Source organism: Acanthochromis polyacanthus, chromosome 18, assembly GCF_021347895.1.
Source record: "Acanthochromis polyacanthus isolate Apoly-LR-REF ecotype Palm Island chromosome 18, KAUST_Apoly_ChrSc, whole genome shotgun sequence".
Taxonomy (NCBI): Eukaryota; Metazoa; Chordata; class Actinopteri; family Pomacentridae; genus Acanthochromis; species Acanthochromis polyacanthus.
This window is the reverse complement of record NC_067130.1, coordinates 2,550,253-2,566,563: the sequence shown is the minus strand read 5'-3', so window position 1 is coordinate 2,566,563 and position 16,311 is coordinate 2,550,253. Positions and strand designations below refer to the sequence as shown.

Below are 16,311 nucleotides of genomic sequence, written 5' to 3'. Positions count from 1 at the left end.
ATATTAATAGTAACAGATGTTTATCATGTTAACCCTGTAAAAATACAACAAATCACTTTAGATATTTTTAGGATTTTTACTCATTTTTTGATAATTTACAAGAATTTTCTTGCCAAATTTGTAGGATTTTATTTTAGGAAACTTTTAAGGGAAATTTTTTAATAATTTTGGAATTTTCTTCCTGAAGATTCTACAAATTTAAAGTTTGAAAATGTGGGAAAAAATATATTTTTACAGTGAAACTTCCGATGCCCACATTTTCAGCATTTTTGGGAATTTTCTGAACATTTTTTGGTGGAAAAAAGAAATGGTGAAAAATGTGTTTCTTTAAGAACATTTTTTTGTGAATGTTCTTATAGAAGTTTTACTGATATACATGTAATCACTTTAGATATTTTTAGGATTTTTATGGAAGATTTTGCAAATTATTTTGCATATCTGGGTTTATATATTATTATTTTTTAGTTTTATTTTATATTTTTTCTTCATTTTCATATATACACACACACATAATTTTATATATATAATTTAAATTCTATTTTATAATGATTTTCTTCTTTTTTTCTATGATTGGATATATTTTCTTCATTATTTTATTTAGTTATTTATTATTTGTGTCTTAGTTAAAGGAATATCTATTAATTCTAACATTAAGGACTTTTTCTGGTGATAATTCAGTTGTTTTTTCTACATGCTGGTATGAGTATATGAGTGAAACAGCAGCCGATGACAACTATCTGAAAAATTTTCAGGATTTCAAACCCAACCAACAATTCCTGTCATATTACGGAAGGAAAGATTTATTCTTATGGGAAAGAAAACTGTAAATTTGTAACTTCTGCACACAGAGATGAGTTTTCAAAGAGGGTAAATCAACAACCAGACTTGAATATGTCTGCTAAAGGAAGGAATATTACAGCAACACTTAATAAATAGGGATCAAATGACTGTATAAATATTTGGTGAACTAACTGCTTTAATGATAAAACAGGCAATCACCACATTCTGCAGTGTCCCACACAGCATTTTCACGTCTGATCTGGTTTCTCTTGTTTAATCTGCAAACCTTCATGTAGTTTTAAAGGGAGTAAATTCCCAAAATAAACCTTTAAAACATTTTTACAATGATGCATGTGGCAGAAAATGCAAAAAAAACCACATTTAAATTAAATGTGAAGTTGCTTCTATTGCTAGTAAGGCATAATGTTTTATTTTTAAGATGCTACAACTTGATTTCTGTGTGTTTAAATGTCCTCCTAATAAATGTTTACGGTTTCCAGAAGATGCTGAGCGGTGCAGACGCTCTGCTCACCACAACTACCCATTAGTGGTGAAGGAACACACTCATAGCTGCTATTTCCTCTGATAATTATCATACTTTCAAACACTAATTTTATGTCTGGTTGGAAGCATAAAGTCCTTCCGAATATACAACAACAGGAGTCACTTTAAAAAATGAACTGTAGACTCGGATACATCTCATGTAATTATCAATAGCATCGTTGTACATTCAGGTCTATCTGAGGGTCCATCTTTTACTCATTAACTGTACAAATACTTACAGGAAGCTGTTAGCCTGCCTTCACAGTGAACCATTAAATAGGGTGCTTTTGTCACATCATTTCAATTAGAAGATACAACCTGGGTGTTTACATAAAATATGCACAGCTAGCAGAGCAGATTGGGTTTAGTTTGGTCCCTTAGTTTGCACAGAGCTACTTCATTTTTCAGCTTTCATGCTAAGCTAACCACATGTACATATCTGGATTTCAGACAGTTGTTTTTTTTTTATCTCTGTTTGGAAATCTTCTTGTAAACCGAGATGAGAAGCAAACTGTATCATCCCAAAGGTTCTTTGCCACCCTTTGTGTAAATATGTGTTGCTGTGTGGGTATAAATATGAAACAGCTTGGATCAGACTCACAGTAAAGATGGAAGGAGGAGAATTTACACGTTTGACACCAACACTGTGAGGATGTGATGGTTTCTGACCAGCTGATCCTATAAAAAAGAAAACAACATGGAACATTTAAATTGCTAAATGAAGCAAATTGTTTAAAGCAGGAGCGTCAAATTCATTCTAGTTCAGGTTCCACATTCAGCCCAGTTTGATCTGAAGTGGACCAGACCAGTAAAACCACAGCATAATAACCCATAATTCATGACAATGTTTATTTTGTTTTAGTGCAACAAGTACGTTTTGAAAATGATCACATTTAAGGAATTATCTTTCTATAAAACATCGTTAACAACCTGAAATTTCTTTAGAAAAATAAGTTCATTTTCAGCAACATTCATCCTCAGTTTATCATTTCCACATTACAACTTCCAGATCACAGAGTGTCGACAAAGAAACACAACATTTAGTCACCTGGAACTGAACCACAGAGGATTTTACTTTATGATCAAAACAACTTGTCATGGTCTAGAAATGATTTTAAATGTATAGTTTTACTAATTTACAATCTGCAGTTAATGTCTACTCTGGGATTTTTACACTTTGAGGGCCGGATTGGACCCTCTGGAGTAGGGCTGCATGATTATGGCCAAAATGATAATCACGATTATTTTGATCAATACTGTAATCACGATTATTAATCATGTTAGGGAAAATATCTGTATTTTTATTGCACTACTTTTAAGCAAACAATACATGACGCGTTTTCAGTGCAAAGAACTCGACAGTTGTGATTTCCCTCTCTATCCCCCCCCCCCGACATTTTTCATACAGTGTAGGTAACGTCACTTTGGAGAAATAATTGTGCGAGGGCATCACATATTTATTGTCCGGTGTTCTGACCACTTTTCTGCAGCCCTCGTTGCTCGCTGTATTTATTGGACACATGTCTTTGGCCAAATAAAACGATATTGCGTCCGTTATCTCTGTGTGTCTTTGGGAGGTAGCTGGATACGGTGTTATCCAGTTTGTGTTACCTTTAGCCTTCATGCATTCCTGTATTTGCGTTTGTGATGTTTTTTCTACTGTGCGGGGCAGACACAACTCTGCTACACTCTTTACATATGACTTGTTCTTGTTTAACGTCACTTGCCCTGAATCCAGCTCCTCACCATGATGCTACTCGTCTCCAAATGCTGCTGTACTTTCTTCTCTCGATATGACTCGCTCTCATCAGCCCAGTCCACTGAGTGATTTGAGGCTGCCGCTGCAGGGTGCGCTCACTTGTTATTTATGCAGCTTAATGAAGCCTTAACCATGTGTTCGCCTCCTGGTGGTTGGCTGACGACTGGTTGACAAGGCGCTTGATAAGATATGCACCAGAGCCTGCATTTTAAATGTAAATATCGCCAACGATCAGGTTAATTATTAAAAAGTTGGAGGTGTAACATGAGCCAAAAATGACTGTTGTCACATGATTACACACTAAATAATAATTATGAATACAACATTCCATTTCTGCAAGTAGTTCCTCCTAAAATCTTTTATCTGAAACACTCTGAACAGAAACCCTCCACTCAGGCAGAATAGCCTAAAAAAAGACAGCTGAAGTCTGAACAATGTGTTCATGTTTTGTAGAGTAACAGCTAAAAATCTTGATGACATTTTCTCTGAATTTTGTGCAGTAAATTGGAGATGTTTGTATCAGTGCTGCCCCCTACTGTTAAGCAGTGTGAATTGGCACATGATGCTTTCACAGCAAACAAAATGATGATTCTGGTTAAACAGCTACACTATTTATCCTCCAGCAGGTCAGACTTTTGTTCTGTTTGAGATTTAAATCATAGACTGTATATATAGTGGACGTAGCATCTGGCTCCAGAATTGAAGCCAACCCGGAAGTGTCAAAAACTTGCAATATCACGCCGTCCGCTAGGGTTGGCTCCAAAAAATTTTTGCTCCATAGACTCCAATTCATTTTTGGAAAAAATAAAATTTGATAGACTGATGTTCTACAGCTCAGGATTTTTTTCCCGTTAGTTTTCATGGTCAAAATGAGAGATCAGGTGGCCGATCTTAAAATAAATCAATACTGAATTTTAAATAAATCGTTAAAGGTGTGCGGAGCCAGGGGGCGTGGCTATACTTGATAGACAGCAACAGAAGCCTCTGCAGTAAAATGTGGGCGGGATAAGAGAGTCTTCAGCCAATCCTGCCCCTAGTTGCTCTCCGGTCCAGTCTGTTTGATGACACTTTTTACATCACTGGCTCCAAAAAATCCAAAACGGCGACCAGGAAGTAGCAAAATCCGGGCTTCATTTTCTCGGCGGGTGACGTCACGGTTAGTTCACGCCTGATTTAAATACAACTATGTGATGTCATCTCCCATTAAAACTGATTACATGAAGGTTTGAGTGAATATTTAAATCTGTTTGGCTGCAGTTTGTCCCTGATAAATGACACCTACCTTTTAAAAACAGCCCCATGGTGAAGCCTGTATTTAAACCGTGTAACCATGGCAACAGGGACACAGCCAGAGTCACTGAGGTCGTCTTCTGTGAATCATACGGCTTGAGCTTTATTCCTGACTGATAAAACACATACTAAAACACTCAGATTTTCCAGCATTCTTTATTCATTCAAAAGGTTAAAAAATAGATTTTTGACAGAGGCACTGAAATAATACAGCCCATAAATCAGTGCTTTATCATACGAACGACACTGAAGGAAGACACAAAAACACAAAGCAATCATGACATCGAGCAGTTCATGGCAAAATAAAGTCACTTTTTTTTTTATTAAAGTGCTGCAGCCAGCAGCGTTTTGTGCTTTCAGACAAATCGTATTTAATTCTCAACAAAACACTGCAGGATATAAAAAGGAAAACCATACTGGCCTCATGGTGTCGTCATCTGGTTCATCAACCGGTTGTTACAGTAAATGAGAATACAGTACAAATACTCAGAGAAAATAAGGCAAATGAAAATAACTGTACACATAAACATTAAAATACGTCATTGTCCCGAGTGTGCTGAAGGAAAACAACAGTTTAAAGGCAGCTAAAAGATTCAACACTGGCTCCTTCTTAAAAGAAATAATCCCCAAAACTGATTGAATATTATCAGCATGTTAACCATAAAAACAAAAATGCATTCAGCTGCATTCTTTCAGGGCACAAAATATGAAAAATACGCAAATACCAGCAGAGATAAATAAGAAAATATGAAGTACTGTGGTTTAAATGAAGCCGTCCTCTACAGTACAAACCCAGCTTTACTGTTGAGGTCATTCAGCTCATTTCTACTGACCAGAATGTAAACTGTGTGCGCTCAAATTTAAGTAAACATTCTCTCTAATCACACTGTTTGTCTTAGATAAACCTGCAGAATAAAATTAGAACCTCAGATTATGTTAGAAGACAGAGTGAGGAGTGAATAAATGATAAACTTCCAGCTACAGTGAAGGAGGATCGTTCAGCATCCTGATTAAATCTGCAGCTTTGGGTTTATTCTGATATGAGAGGAGTGATTTAACGCGTCTGTAAAGTGTTTTTTTTCCCCTTTCCCCGCCATCAAATGTGTTCCAAAGACAAAACAAGAAGTTAAACAGACAGATAACCCAGAAGGTGCTGATAAAATATCACACTGCAGCTTAAATAGATTCATCACACCGTTTTTTTTTCTTACATCTGCACTTTTGATGCTGCAGATAAATCACTGATTGATCAATATGATTTGTTCAAGAACTTCAAATACTGGCAGCATCAGAAACCGTTTCTAATTCTGCGTCCAAAAGCTGAAGTTCCAGTTGCTGTGATTTTTTTTTTTTTTGCTATGATTTTTCTGTCATTCCTACTTTTTTTTATGAAGACATTTTTCATAAAACCTCAGAGGAACCGACAGTTAAACAAATACAGGCAGAAAGTCGTCGTTGGTGTCGGCTGAGAAGTAGTTCTGTACAAAAAAACAACCTTAGCCCACCGTGTTCATCACTGAAAACACCACAGCTTGTTTGTTCTGACAAATTAATTAAAAAATGATTTGTTCATGCATTAATCTAATGATGCAAAAGGTCCAGTTTTTTCTGGACTTGTTCTCCAACATCTTTGACTTTAACAGTTCAGGCTGTGAGCTGCTGATGGGAAATTAAAAACAGCAGAGAACGACAAGTCTCTGTCAGTTTTATGTTTTAGCAGCTCGTCATCAGAAGCCTCTTACAGTTTAACGACTCCATGCTGTTCATGTCAACGCTGTTAATTAGCCTCCAGATAAGCGCCTCATCGGGATGTGATGTGATGAGCATCCCTTAGCTGCTGCTCCGGGGTGGACAGGCCTTGCTGTGTCTGAAGTGCATGATGTGCACGGCGGTCTGATGCCACCAGTAGAACATCACCACCACCAGGACGTGCCACAGCTGGTGGCTGGCACCCAGGTAGTTCAGCTGGCCTGGAGAAGGAAAACACAGAAATATTACAGATGTTCATTCTCATGGAGGGGGCTGCACAGTGGTACAGTGGTTAGCACTTTCACCTTGCAGCAAGAAGATCCCCGGTTCAAATCCTGGCCTGGGATCTTTCTGCATGGAGTTTGCATGTTCTCCCTGTGCATGCGTGGGTTTTCTCCGGGTACGCCGGCTTCCTCCCACAGTCCAAAAACATGCTGAGGTTAATTGGTTACTCTAAATTGTCCGTAGGTGTGAATGTGAGTGTGATTGTGTGTCTGTATATGTAGCTCTGTGACAGACTGGTGACCTGTCCAGGGTGTCCCCTGCCTTCACCTGAGTCAGCTGGGATAGACTCCAGCACCCCCCATGACCCTAGTGAGGATAAAGCGGTGTATAGAGGATGGATGGATGGATTCTCATGGAGGTCCAGGAAACAACGTTAAAACCACGTAAACGAGCGGTTAAACTTTCCTCAGACTCCACCTCAAGCTGCATATCAAAAAACCCTCCTGTTGTCCTCATTTACGGCACCAAAAACATTGTTTCCTTGTCTGACAAAAATCCAAAATTCAGCAAAAAATCCCCCAAATTTGGCAAGAAAATTCTTGTAAATATTTTTTAAAAATGAGTAAAAAAATCTTCCTAAAAATATCTAAAGTGATTCCATATCAGTGAAATTTCTAATATTTTCTTTAAGAACATTCCCAAAAAAAAAATCAACCAAAATCCAGCAAAATTCACTGGATTTTGGTTGATTTTTTTGTGAACGTTCTTAAGAAACATTTTTAACATTTCTTTTTTTTCCACCAAAAAATGTTCAAAGAGTTTCAAAAAAATGTTGAAAATGTTGACATCAGAAGTTTCACTGTGAAAATATATTTTTCCCCACATTTTCCAGCTTTAAAACGACACGAAGCTTAACGTTGTGGATGCCCAGGAAGTCAACATCAAGTTAGTGAGCAATTAAAGGAGCCCTCGTTAGTGTTACTAGTAACACCTGTGCTCTAACTAGTAAATGAAAAGTGAGAGAACGGCCACCAGAGCTGAGTGTTTCCTCATCATGTGCTGATTAAAGGAATCAGTTTCAGCTGTTCACAGTTAAGTTAAACCACATTATTGAGTCTGAACTGATGCTGAAACAACAGTTTGGGTTCAAGTGTACCTGCACAGCAAAAAGCAGTAATTATTTGTAAATGATTCCCCCACTACAATAATCAAACTGTCTCCTCACAATCTACTGCAAAAATACAAGAAATCACATTAAAACTGCACAGGACCTATGGCTTTAGCGAGCTGTTAAACTTCCATGTCTCACCTGTCAACATTATTCACAAACCAACTTTATGATCTTGTGTTCTCTTTACTCATTCCTTTGCTGTGTAATTACACACTTCAATTAGGATCGATTTAAACCTCTTATCTGTCATGGGTTAAATTAATTTCTGAGCATCCAAATTACATAATCAAACATCTTTTTCCCCATAAAATGAGTCCTTTGGTGGTATAAACATGTTTAAAATGTAACTCCAGTGGAATGTATGGATCTCTGAAACTCCAGTCCTCGCTAAACAATTAGAATACATATGACGGTTTTTGAGTTGTGTTGTGTTTCAGTGTGTATTTTTGTTTCTGTCATCAGCCCACTGTAGTTTAAAGACTGAAACGCTCAGCAGAGGTGTTGACCGTTTGTTCTGCTCATGACGCGTCTTCTAGCATGTTGGAAACACCACACGGACACAACACTGAAGCCGAGAACCTTTAACACGCTTCAAATACAGCGACCTCTAGTGGAGGATCTTTGACACAGCAGCTGGATTCCCGTTAAAAATGCAGCTTCTGATGAAAGTCTGTGTGTCTGAAACCCTGAACTCCTGCTTCCTTTCTTGTCCTCCTCAGTTAACCAGAGTCTCAGTTAGTTTAACTTCTCATCTCTGAAAACTCACCGGGGAAATAGCGCTCAGGGATTTTGGTGACGTAGAACAGGAAGGCGGATCCAGCTATCAGGTACATCACGATCACACGAGGCAGGAACAGCTGCAGGAGAAACACTTAGGGGCATCAGCAGCCAGTATCAGAGGTCGTCCATCAGGTCAAAATATTATAGCGGGACTTTTTGTAACATAGTTGACATTTTAGTGATATCCAGTCATTTTTTTAGTTCATAAGTGATTGTTTCCATCATAAATAATGATGGAATTTGTTCAGACATGATCATAATGAACATAAAAAACATTAGTTTCTTTTACTTTTAATTAAAATGCATGCAGATATATCCCATGAACAAAAGCCCCTCAGTTACATACTGACCCCATCCACGCTCAGCTCCTGACCTGTACGACATCAGTGGTGAATCCTCCGTTGAGCCAGACCCAGTGGCAGGCAGGAACCACACTGATTCCTGCCACGCAGCAGAAGATCGTCATCCGTATTCGCCGCCAGTCGTTACTGAGGTAACGAGGGTGGACCTGAGCACAGAAGACGGCCAGGATGAGGGACAGGACGGTCAGCAGGTAGACCTGTCGCCAGAACTGTAAGAAGAAACAAAGCCAGATCATTTTAGACGCAGTGTGATCCGAGCTGCAGCACCTGTTCCTGGAGTTCAACATCTAAACAGAAAACATGAGCCATTTTACATCTACTCATCAAAGTTCAAATAATCCATGTATCAAATCCTAAAACATGCAGTAGTCGTGTAAATGTTCTTGTTCTGAGACCAAATCTAAAAAAAAAATAGGTGAAAGAATGTTTGAAAATATTTTTATAAATCCTAAATTAGTCTGGAGTTTCCTCTAAAATGACATTTTTCTCTTGTCCCACCCCCCCGATGACCAAACTGAATCTCTAATAAAACAGTTAAAATGAAATTTTAATCTCCTGTTTTTGGGTTTATTTTTTCATTGATGTCTTTTGTAATTATGGGAACATTTTTCAGTTAACATAATATTTTAAACAATAAATATTATGAATGGAACGAGTCCCACAACATGTTAGCAGAACCTGTTTGATGACGGTTTTGTCTTTTGTGTCTCGTTTTTTTTGGTTTTCTGTCTTATTTTTGTATTTTCTGTCTTGTTTTTGTTGCTTCCTGTTTTGTTTCTGTCATTCTGTCTAATTTCTGTCGTTTTATGTCTTGTGTTTGTTGTTTTGTGTCTTGTTTTTGTCGTTTCCTGTCTTATGTTTGTATTTTATGTCTTGTTTCTGTCGTTTCTTGTTACCTCCGCCAAGGAGGTTATGTGACACCCGGCGTTTGTGTGTCTGTTAGCAAGATAACTCAAAAACGCCCGGGCAGATTCACATGAAATTTTGAGGGGATGTAGACTATGGTAAGAGGAAGAGATGATTTAATTTTGGTGGCAATCTGGAAAGGATGCTGGATTCTGGATCACTTTGAATTTTTTAGTATGTTTTAGTATGTGGTCCAAAATATGACAAAAACATCATAGGTTAGTGTGTCGTCCAACAAATTGGAACAAGGTGTCCAGATAGCTCAACTGGTTAAGAAGGTGATTCATAAACAGAACTGTGTCAGAGACACAGGTTTGATTCCAGCTCATGGTCCTTTACTGCATGGGTTTCCTGTTTTCCTCTCAATCCTTGGCGGAGGTCTGCACTCTGAGTGCTTTTCTAGTTTGTTTTGTCGTCAACATCCTCAAACAGTTGTCCTCAAGAATGGGTAGAGCAAAGCTATATCCTCTCTTATTTTTCATCCATTGTCAGCCTTGATTGAACGTCTCACTCTACCTCATATTATCAGGATCAGACTCATTCTTTGGACTGTTTTCCATCAGTCAGTTTGTCCTCTTGGTCAGCAGTAACAGCTAGCTAAATATCTAGCTTCTACTGCTGAGAAAAAGATCACATTAGCATGGATTAGAGTAGGGCTAGCAACAGCACAGAAAACATGGAATAAAGATGTGTAAGCTGAGCCAATCAAGCCTTTGATAGTTTATTACCTATTATTGATGAATATGGAGCAGAAAACTGTAAAAGAGAAGGTTCATTTTTAAAAAAATTAAAGTCCAAATGTCTTCTAGTTCTGGAATGATCCATATAATCAAAAGCTGCAAAGGTCTCCACACATACTGTTTCTAAGGCTGTGCACATACAAGATGAAACAAAAACCACCCTGAATAGACACAGAGCACACTGACTTACAGCGTTGCAGTAGAAAGCGTAGAAGATCCCCGGTACGTAGCAGCCCAGGATCCCCACTGAAATGCCGGCGTAGTCCAACGCCAGCCAGCGACGGGAGGTTTTCTCTGACCGGTGGCAGGAGAACAGATGATACCCCACCGAACACAGCATGCACACCTGGGGTAAAAACAAACAGTCGTATCACACTGGAAGACGATGTGCACGTCATCTCACTAACGTAAGATGCTCACAACATACAAACGCAGGGATACAAAGACAGGTTTTCTGTGACAGAAAGGAGAACGTACATTACACCTACACAGGAATCACAACGACTACTTATTTATTCTATTAACTGGTTTTAATCCCCGTATCTGCTGTTATACTACCAACATTTACACAAACTATAAGCAGCTGAATTAAAAATCCAATAATAGTTTATCATTTGTCTACAGGAACTCTGAACTTCACAAGTATTCGATCTCTTTAAGACGCTACACACTTTGACAAACCTGAGCTGGTAGAGCTGAGCACACCTGTGGTAGGAAATGTAAACCTGCATGAATCAGTCTCTTAGGTCAGAACAAATAACTTACATCAACAATCATGATGTAAAACTGTCAGTATTCTTCTTGGAGTTTCCACCCAGTCTGTGATAGAATAACAGCAGTCTTAATCCATATCGATATGAGGTTCAAGTGTCATTTTCAGATCTATACCAATGAAAAAAATATATTGAAAAAGATCCAATACTGATTCAGTCCTGGATTTAAAAGAACCTCAACAGATTGGCCTTTTAAGTCTGATCGTCTCCATCAGGGATGTCCAACATCCGGCCGGGCCAAACGACATCAACTGCAGATTGTAAATTAGTAAAACTATAAATTTAAAATCATTTCTAGACCATGACAAGTTGTTTGGATCATGAAGTAAAATACTAGATTGTTCTTCAGTCATTTTGCGTCTCATTTTTTGCCACATCTGGCTTTTATTTTATTGTCTAACATTGTTGCTGTTTTGTGTTTCCTTTTTGTCTCAATTGTGTTTTTTGTCTCATTTTGTGTTTTCCTTTATCCATCGTTTTGTGTATCCTTTGGTCGTTTTGTTTCACGGTTTTCTCATTTTTCTCTCTCATTAGTCCATTTTTTTTGTTGCTCTAGCTACATTTTTGCAACATTTTGTCTTGGTTTTGTTCTTTTTTGTCTTGTCTGAAGTAAAATACTTTATCATTCGGTTGCAGGTGACTAAATGTTGTGTTCCTTTGTAGACATCCTGTGATCTGGAATTCCTTCAATGTCAACATTTTCAGAATGTACTTTATTGAACTAAAACAAAGGAAAGATGTGGAGTTGTGGTTATTTATAGGTTATGCTGTGGTTTTACTGGTCACTGGAGATCAAACTGGGCTGAATGTGGAACCAGAACTAGCATGAGTTTGACAGCCCTGGTCTATGTGCAGCTAAAGTGATGAGCCTGTGTTATCATATCTGAGAAATGTATGCATTTTACTGGCTCAAGTTTCTTCAGGATGCCTTTGCAGGAAAAAGCCAGAACATGCAGTCCAGCAGCGTTTACCTGGAAGCAGAAGAGGCCGATGGCGTAGATGACGTAGTCCTCTCTGTTGGCTCCAGAAGCCGGCAGCACCGTGGAGACGTCGTTGACCCCCAACGAGAAGAAAAGCAGGAAACCTAAAAGGTGGCTCCAGATATTCACCGTCTCATTGGACAGCATAAAAATACTGCCACAGAAAAGAAAACCAAAGAGCATGAGTCATATCAGAGCTCCAGTTGGATGGGATTGTTGTGATTCTGCTACCACAGAGTCCATATTTCTAACGTGACTCCTACCTCTTCAGGCAGAGCTTGGAGGGCAGGTGAGCTCTGTAGCCGTCTGTGATGTACGGGTTTTCTTTGAGGAAGAGGGGGATTTGTTCATACGTGTACAGTCGTATCCTCTGGGGTATCAACACCGGCCAGTGCTGGTAGCTGCCCAGCTCTATGTAGTGGGCAGTTTTCAGCAGCTTCTGAGGCATCTTCAGCAGCATCTTGTTCTGGACTCCTCGGCTACAAGGCGAGCTGGGGAGGATTAAGGCTGGATCTGGAGAGAGAAAGACGACGGTCAGTGAGAAGCACTGGCTCCATTTAGTCTGTAATTCACAGTGTAGTGTGGAATGATGACAGGGTTGGTGTTGGGCTGAGTGTTTTCTGTTTATCCTAAGGTTAATTTGTGTCCAAGTCCACCAGAGCTGAGATCAGCATGTCCAACTCACATACAACTCTTAAGAGCGGCTCTCTCACTGTTTCTTTGACTTTACTGAACAGCTGCAGCAACACACAGCAGAGAGACTGTGTGCAATTTATGCATGTGGAATTTTAATATACACTAATTAGTTCAGTCATCTGGTGTGCTGCTGTAAAAATACTAATACATCTTATGTGTAAGCGCCTTTCTTGACACCCAAGGTCATTATACAGGAAAGACAAACACAACAGAACAGATAAAAAACATAAAAGATTCTTAAAAAACATACACAGAGCCAAAAAAAAAAAAAAAAAAAAAAAAAAACCTACATAAAGAAAGAGGCAGTGAGAAAGAATAAATAGTCTTGAACAGATGAGTTTTGAGTCTGGATTTGAGTCTCATTCCTACAAGGAAACAACTGAAAACTGATTAACAGATTCTACAGAGACTCAAGCACCATCAGAGTTTATTTCAGGTGGATTATTGGAGCATTTTTAGATTTCTGCTGCTAAAATGGAATCATATCTGCAGTAGTTGTATTACTGTAAGCACAAACTTATCTGAATGAACATAAGGCAGCAGACAGTCAGGCTATGATGAAATAATTTATTACACTCAGTCTACTGTAGATGGTTTAGTTGGGTCAGTTCAAAGCGTTGTCTATTTATATGCAACGCAGGAATGATCAAATTTAAATGACAGTAAAGATCTGTTGTGTAGGACTAGATGTTGTATGATATCCCTTCTTACATACCTGACAAAGACAAGTTTTACTTCCATGAGGAAAGACAAGAACAGAGCAGAGTCTGAACGAGTGACTGATAATATAAAGAAACAGTTTAGCTTTTATGAACAAGTCACAGTGGTCTTACCAGTTTCAACCGGCTGCTTGCAGGATCAACTTGTTATATTTTCATGGTCAAGGTTAATCATGAAAATTTACTGAACATATTGGGTTACATGAGTTCACAATCACACAGCTCTGCAGTAGTTTGAAATCATAAAGAGCAATTAATCATAAGACTATTGTGATTTTATTACTGACATTTAAGCCTCTGTGGGTTGGTCCAGTGAATGAGGGCATCCTTTGGGTTATCAAATGGTGTTTCGCTGATCGGCCCACGACACCTCCAGAGGGTTCAGCAGTGAATCCCAGCGTCCCAGGTTCATGTTCTAGATGCCATCTGCTCACTCGAGGGTCCAGGTGGAGTCCTTGTTCTTTATCCACAGCCACTGACTTCCCTTTTCAGCAGCTCTGGAGAGGTCCTTCACACTTGCTCCTATCTCTCAGAGAAGCCTGGATGTTGAGGTGACTACGAACTTCTGCAGCCTACTTGCATTGGTCGGAACCTCACCTTCCAGCCTCGATGTTTGGCATCGACAGCAAGCTCCATACACCTCAACTTCTTGCGTTCATAAGCCTCCTGCACTGAGTTTGGTGATATAAACGTGCCTAAGTAAAGCTGACCATAGCACCAGGTCTGGTCACAGGTTGGTGGAGGTGATCTCAGGTGGGAAACAGAGCTTTTGGTCCAGGTCTACCAAGACCCTCTCAACTGCCCAGGATCTGCTCTTGAGGAGGTGTGACAGGCTGGAACAACAGTAATATTAAAATAGTCTTCCACTGCAGTGTATCTGGGTCAAACCCTGTCTTGTACTGGTGTTCTTTGTGTTTCATTCAAACTACCAAAACATACAGGGAGAATACACATGAAATGAAACAAAAACGAGACAAAATTTTTCGCTTCTTTAAAGCAACATCTTGACATTTAGTTATATTTATTATGAGATATCTGATTTTGAAATGCCACAAAAACGATGGAGGTGAGTGGAGTTTAGTTTAAGCTGTCATTCAGGAAAAACCAGCCGCAACAAGCTCGTCCAGAAACACATCTTACTCATCACTAGAACCCAATGTGCTCAAGTATAACTTTAACCAATTCCTACTGAAGAAATCGTCTCTATTTCTACTAAACCACTGGACAGGAACCCCATTTTAGCCCCTCTGTTTACCCATGTTTACATGTTAGCTGGCTAAAGCTAACGGCAACGTTATTACTGTTTATCGCCATTTTTATGGTTCTCAAACTCTTTCACCTTTTTGAATAACTTCATTTTGAGATGAAGCTTTAAAAACAACCAAACAAACACAGTGACATCTCCAACCTTTGCTGCCTGCTCTTGTTTATGTCGGACATGACAGCAGGGAGAAGCTAACGTCCGTGCTAACCTTGACAGGCGCCGTGTTAGCCCGCTAACCTGACGTGAAACCAGGTTAAAAACTCACCATTAGTCGCTCTCCGGCTGTTGTGGTGTTTCTTTAGACAGTTGAGCCATGTCCGGATTGCTATGAAGCTACCATGGCGTTAAATAAAGTCACATTTTAGTATTTTTTTTACACACATTAGCTCGCTGCTGCCTCTCACCAGCAGACCTGTCTTATTCTGTTTGATTGTAAACAATGAAGCGGTGAGTTGCTGCCACCAAGAGGCAGAGCGGGGAATTCCACCTGTAGTAATTTATTACACCTCAAAACAAAGACAAGTCCTGCTTTTTCCTGTAAAATATCTCTCAGGACTAATCTAAATTAATCACACATATAATTACAGTGACGTTCCTGCTTTCTCTATAATACTGCATGTTTTTAATTCTCAATTTTTAGTGGTTTAAGGAGTTCCCAGAGGACTTCTCCTGCAACCCTGTCATAAATTCACACTCATGCATTTGGTGGCACTTTAATTACAATGCAGCTTGTTTACTGACGGCTTTTTTTTAATTTAATAGACGAGATTTGTGGGCACAAGCTTGAAAATTTTCATTTGTTTCGGCGTTGGGAGGGATCGACTGCGGTCACACACTCTTCACTGTGCATATGAGGAAACACTACAGCTTTTGTTTTGTGTTTTTAGCACAACACTGACCTCTTCTTCCTGCTGTCATCAGCCCCTTCAGCCTGGAAGAAACAGGGGAACAGTGATGTACAAGTTACTGAGAAATGTTGGGTAAGAAGAAGAAAACCAGAAAGTTAAAGATGACCTTTCTATTCAGTACTTTAAGCAAGATTTGATTGAAAAAAGTGTGGGTATCTCAAGAGATCTGGGCTCATTTCTCTAACTTTATTACATATTTTGAGCTATGGTTTGGTCACAGTCGTCACCACAAAAGGCCAGGTGACATAAATTTTAAAGTTTAATGAAGTGGAACCTTTTCCCAGAAACCAGTAGCCACGGGCTTTTGTGGAACCCGGTCCACATGTACACAGCTATTGAATAATACTTTGCTTTTTTAAAAACTGGTCTTTCATCCACTGTGTGCACAGGGAACACTGCATTTTTGATTTGGGATGCCAGAGCACATTACCTTCTTTGTTTACATGAGGGCATCTTGTGTGTGATTGCTAACAGGACTTTAGATGTATAGTTACTCTTCCACATTACTGATTAACAGAGACTTAAGCTCCAGTCCACACATATGATTCCCCCCTACCTCCATGCAGCTTTGTTGGTGGGGATTTAAACCAGTAATGGATTTAGGATGATATTACTTGAAAATTAATAGCCTATTGTTTTGGCTTTTGTCAGCGATTCATTTTTTTC

At 39.0% G+C, this 16,311-nt stretch overlaps 2 protein-coding genes across 3 annotated transcripts in view; both read right to left on the bottom strand.

Annotated features, from left to right (window-relative positions):
• The window catches only part of LOC127530767 (cytochrome c oxidase subunit 3-like), a 199,887-nt gene that overhangs the window by 162,452 nt on the left and 21,124 nt on the right, over positions 1–16,311 (bottom strand). The gene's annotated exons all lie outside the window — the stretch shown is intronic.
• LOC110966499 (progestin and adipoQ receptor family member 3-like) lies at positions 4,510–15,162 on the bottom strand. 2 transcript variants are annotated; one of them, XM_022215887.2, is made up of 8 exons: positions 15,003–15,162; positions 13,761–14,306; positions 12,322–12,571; positions 12,050–12,212; positions 10,496–10,651; positions 8,671–8,868; positions 8,284–8,374; positions 4,510–6,342 (listed from the first exon to the last, which is right to left on the bottom strand). In XM_022215887.2, exons 3-8 carry the CDS (start codon positions 12,516–12,518, stop codon positions 6,203–6,205), a joined length of 945 nt encoding a protein of 314 aa, XP_022071579.1. In that variant the 5' UTR covers positions 12,519–12,571; positions 13,761–14,306; positions 15,003–15,162; the 3' UTR covers positions 4,510–6,202. The 2 variants fall into 2 exon arrangements, with proteins under 2 accessions (XP_022071579.1, XP_022071578.1); XM_022215886.2 differs by lacking the exon at positions 13,761–14,306.